Source organism: Mirounga leonina, unplaced genomic scaffold (genome assembly GCF_011800145.1).
Source record: "Mirounga leonina isolate KUSES-001 unplaced genomic scaffold, KU_Mleo_1.0 Mir_166, whole genome shotgun sequence".
NCBI classification, from domain to species: Eukaryota; Metazoa; Chordata; class Mammalia; order Carnivora; family Phocidae; genus Mirounga; species Mirounga leonina.
Window position 1 is genome coordinate 36,742,693 of NW_023270418.1, and position 3,858 is coordinate 36,746,550.

Below are 3,858 nucleotides of genomic sequence, written 5' to 3' on the forward strand. Positions count from 1 at the left end.
TGGAGGGGTCTTGGTTGGATGGAAGGGTCTTGGTTGGATGGAGGGGTCTTGTTTGGATGGAGGGCTCTTGGTTGGATGGAGGGGTATTGATTAGATGGAGTGGTCTTTGTTAGGTGGAAGGGTATTGGTTGGATGGAGGGTGTAGGTTAGATGGAGGGCTCTTGGTTGGGTGGAGGGGTCTTGGTTGGATGGAGAAGTCTTGGTTGAATGGAAGAGTCTTGGTTGGATGGGAAATGGGTGCATGAATGGAGGAGGGACCCAGCAGAAGAGGAGAGGCTTAAGCATACCTCGACGGCCTGGGTGTACTGTTCCAGCCGCTCATCAATCTTGGAGATGGGCAGCGCTGGCTGGGACTTCTTCACACTGTTACTGGAGGGTAGGAGAAGGGTCACGCCCCATGCTCCCTCACTTGGCTTGTACACCCCACCCCAAGCCCCTACCAGAGCTCCCTCAGGCCCCTGGATCTCTGGCCCCCAGACCCCTCTCTTCAACCCTCTCTTGGGGAACCCTGAGTCCTAGTCTGGAAAAGAGCAGGCACACCTCTTCTTGATGGAGCGGTTCAGGGACTCAGTTCTGTCGATGAGCTGTGGAGAGCAAGCCGAGATGTGAGCCTTCAGCCAGAGCCCACACCCCCCCCCCATTGCCCCAGTGGCTCCCGTCCACCAATCCAGCCTTCCACGATTCATTTCTCAGGGTTGGGCTGAGTGCTGGGCTTGGGGGAATAGCAGAGAAAGAGCAGGATGTGCTCCCTATTCCTGGAGGTGACGTGTGGCTGCCTCTCTGGGGCTGTCATTTGGTCGTGATTCTGGGAAAGAGGAAAAGGCAGCAGGCTGTGGGGCTTGACCTACTTTGGTGCTGGGGCTCAGGGGAGGCGAGCCCTGTTCAGTAGCGCCCTCCAAGACCAGGGGGCTGGGTGTCCTGGGCTGCTGGCGTTCCTGGTGCTAGAAACAGAACATCGGAGGTTATATGATGAGCACCCCCTTTGCACCCCTCCTGCCCCGTCCAGGACTTGTTGGAGCAAACATTTTCCCCTCCCTGGGCCTCAGGCCCTTTCCAGCCCTGACATGCTCTGGTTCTCGAATTCTCTGCAGTTCTCACTTGATCCCAGGGTCAGCAAGCCCCTCCACCCTCCGAGAATGTGGGTGCTAGAGTCTGGGGGTGGGGGTGGGTCCCCCTTTAAGCCAGCCCAGCAAGGCTCACAGAACATGCAGTCAGCAGACACAGACCCAGCCCAGCGGTTCGAGTGTGCCCACCCCAAGGGGAGCCACCACCACCTGCTCATCTGCCTCCTCAGCTTCTGCTGGGCCCAGGCTGCCCTGCATGGTCCCCTCTGGGCTCTTGGGCTCTATCTCCTCTGTCCCAGGCCCCTCCTGGAGCTCTGAGCTGGGGCTCAGATGCAACGCCTCCAGGCAAACACTGGCTGGGCTCTGCTCTTCTCCATCCCGGTTCCTGAAGGTATGCTGGTGGGACCTGGGAAGAGGAAGGCAATCCCACAGAAGATCGTTCAGTTGCTTGCCTCAAGTCCCTTCCTGTGTCCAAACCTCAGTTTCTCCATCTGAAAGATGGGGGCAGTCAGACCAATTGAGTGCCAAGGAATCCTGAGACCCCAGCCTCATTGGGGAGATGGGTCCAAGGACCTCAGAGCCAGCCCTCTGTCCCTGGGGCCCCTTGGAGAATGGTGCCCACTGCCAGAGTTCTGCTGCTCAGGATGCACTCTCTTGACCGGGGGCCACCTGCACTCTGAGGCTAGACCCAGTCTCCAGGCTCTCTGGACAGACCGCAGCCCAGGTCGTGCTTGTCCGTGTCTTCCCTGCTGGCCTTGGCTCCCACTTGCTCCTGCCCTGCTCTGTGAGGGAGGCAAGGAGCCTGAGGAGGAAGGGTTTTGCATAGGAGTGGGGCAGGGTCTGTGGGTGGTTTGGGGGCTGGTCAGCTGGAGGACAAGGCGAGGGCAGAGGTCAGAGCGAAGATCGCTGCCTCCTGGCAGCCAGCATGGCTCTGCGTTTGAGCAGGACTGAACCTGGGTAAGATGGGAAATTCTCGAATTTTCCATGATTTCACGCCCCTTGGGGTTGGTGCCAGCTCAAGATCCAGACCCACCACCCAATGTGGGTCGGTCCCAGGCAGCGGCAGGCACACAGAGGGCCCATTCAGCTGCAGCGGGTACCAGGACTCGGCAGGTGTGGGGCGGGGAGGAGGGCTGCTAGAGAGCAGGAGGGTTCGACAGAAGAGCCAAAGTGCCCCCTGCTGTTGGGACAGCCGTGGCCTGTGCCGGCAGGAGAGAGGAGGGAGCCGGCAGGGCTAAGCCACTGGACGCCAGCGCACAGGCCAGCCTTGCTGACCCCAGACCCATTTTAGACATGCAGAGTGTGCACTGACTCCCAAGGGCAGATGGGGGAAACTGAGGCCCGGAAGGGGCACTGGTGGGCAGGGGCCGGCCAGGCGGGTGTGGGAGCTTGCTTGCAGGGTGGAGAAAGGGTGGTGGGACAATTGGGGGATCTTAGCTAGAGCTCGAGGCTCCTGAGGGGCCTCGAAGGGCCGGGAGGTGGCCCAGAGAGGGGAGAGACACGGGTCTGGTGACATTCAAGGTAACCGGGGGACCCTGCCCCCCAAGCCTGAAGCTCCTGAGCAGAGCTTGGACCCTGTCCACAGTCGGGGGCCTTGAGCATGCCTGCAGGGCGTGGGGGGCACTCAGACCCCTGAATCGGGGTGGGGGTGAGGCTCTGGGCGCAAGCCCCCATCCCGTCCCTGGGCCCCAGGGGCGCTTCGGCCCCCACCCCCGCCTGCCCGGTTCAGACCAGCAAACACGTCTGCACATCTGGAAAGCTTGTCCCTCCAGGCCGGCTCACAGGCCCGCACATCTGGAAATACCTGCTCCCCTCCGTGGGAATGGAGATCAGCCAGCCCCGAGGGAGGAAGGGCGGGCGGGCGGCAGGGGCGCAGAGCCTCCATTACGTAAGTGGGCTGCAGATGTGTGCTGACGTGGCAACAGCCCGGCCCGGGCCGCAGCTGGTCTGGACGGGGCCCAGGGGCCCTGGGGAGCCCAGGAATGAGATTTCCTCCCCAGCCCTCCCCGCAGCCCCTCGGCCCGCCGCCCCGCTGTCTAGCTCTCTTCCTCCCTCCCCCCTGCTCCCAGCTCCGGGGCATTTCGCAGGGCTGGTGGCGGGTCTCAGGCACAGGTTGGGGGCTTGGAGAGAGCCCCTGCCTGGCAGCCCTGCCTCCAGACGCTGACCCCCACTTGCCTGTGCTCCTCCTGCTGCCCCTCCAGACTCTCGCCCCAAGGGGGCTCCCCGCAGTTGGAGGTCTCCCCGGCCCCCCAGGGCTGCCGTCGCTGCTCTGGCTTCTGGGACCAGTCGCTGAAACCCTCATCCTCGTCCAGTTCTGGAGCCTCTGAGGGCTTCAGGCTGAGGCTGGAAGAGCCGCACAGGGTGCTCAGAGCTGGGCCAGGCCATGAGAGGCCATTCACACACTACCCACACCCTTCCTCCCTTCCTCAGACCCTGGGCTCCAGGGGTGGGAGACCCTGTCTGCCAGAGGCAGCACCCCATGGCTGGGCTGAGCCTCCCCATTGGGCGGGACTGTGTCTCCCACATAGTCTGGAGCTGCCTGAGGCCAAGGTTGTCTCACCCTATTAAGCCAGGGCCCCCCAAGAACAGGGCTCTATCTCCCTCATGAGTCTAAGGTTCCCAAAGAGCTGGGCTGTGCCTCCCCCATCAATCTAGGGTCCCCTGAGAGCTGGGCTATGCTTCCTCCATCAGTTCAGGGCTCCCCCAGAGCTGGGTTGTGCTTCTACCATCAGTCTAGGGTCCTTTCAGAGCTGGGCTATGCTTCCTCCATCAGTCTAGGGCCTTCTGAGAACTG

General features: G+C 62.2%; 1 protein-coding gene across 6 annotated transcripts in view; it reads right to left on the reverse strand.

Annotated features, from left to right (window-relative positions):
• Window positions 1-3,858, reverse strand: part of LSP1 (lymphocyte specific protein 1) — a 39,277-nt gene that overhangs the window by 6,435 nt on the left and 28,984 nt on the right. For 3 of the 6 annotated variants that reach the window (XM_035013579.1, XM_035013577.1, XM_035013580.1), the window contains 5 exons: window positions 3,240-3,407; window positions 1,275-1,470; window positions 849-941; window positions 541-584; window positions 288-369 (listed from right to left, as the gene is read on the reverse strand). In XM_035013579.1, the coding sequence (XP_034869470.1) occupies window positions 288-369; window positions 541-584; window positions 849-941; window positions 1,275-1,470; window positions 3,240-3,407 (583 nt within the window). The remainder of the gene's footprint in view (window positions 1-287; window positions 370-540; window positions 585-848; window positions 942-1,274; window positions 1,471-3,239; window positions 3,408-3,858) is intronic. The other 3 variants (XM_035013582.1, XM_035013581.1, XM_035013578.1) reach the window with 2 other exon arrangements.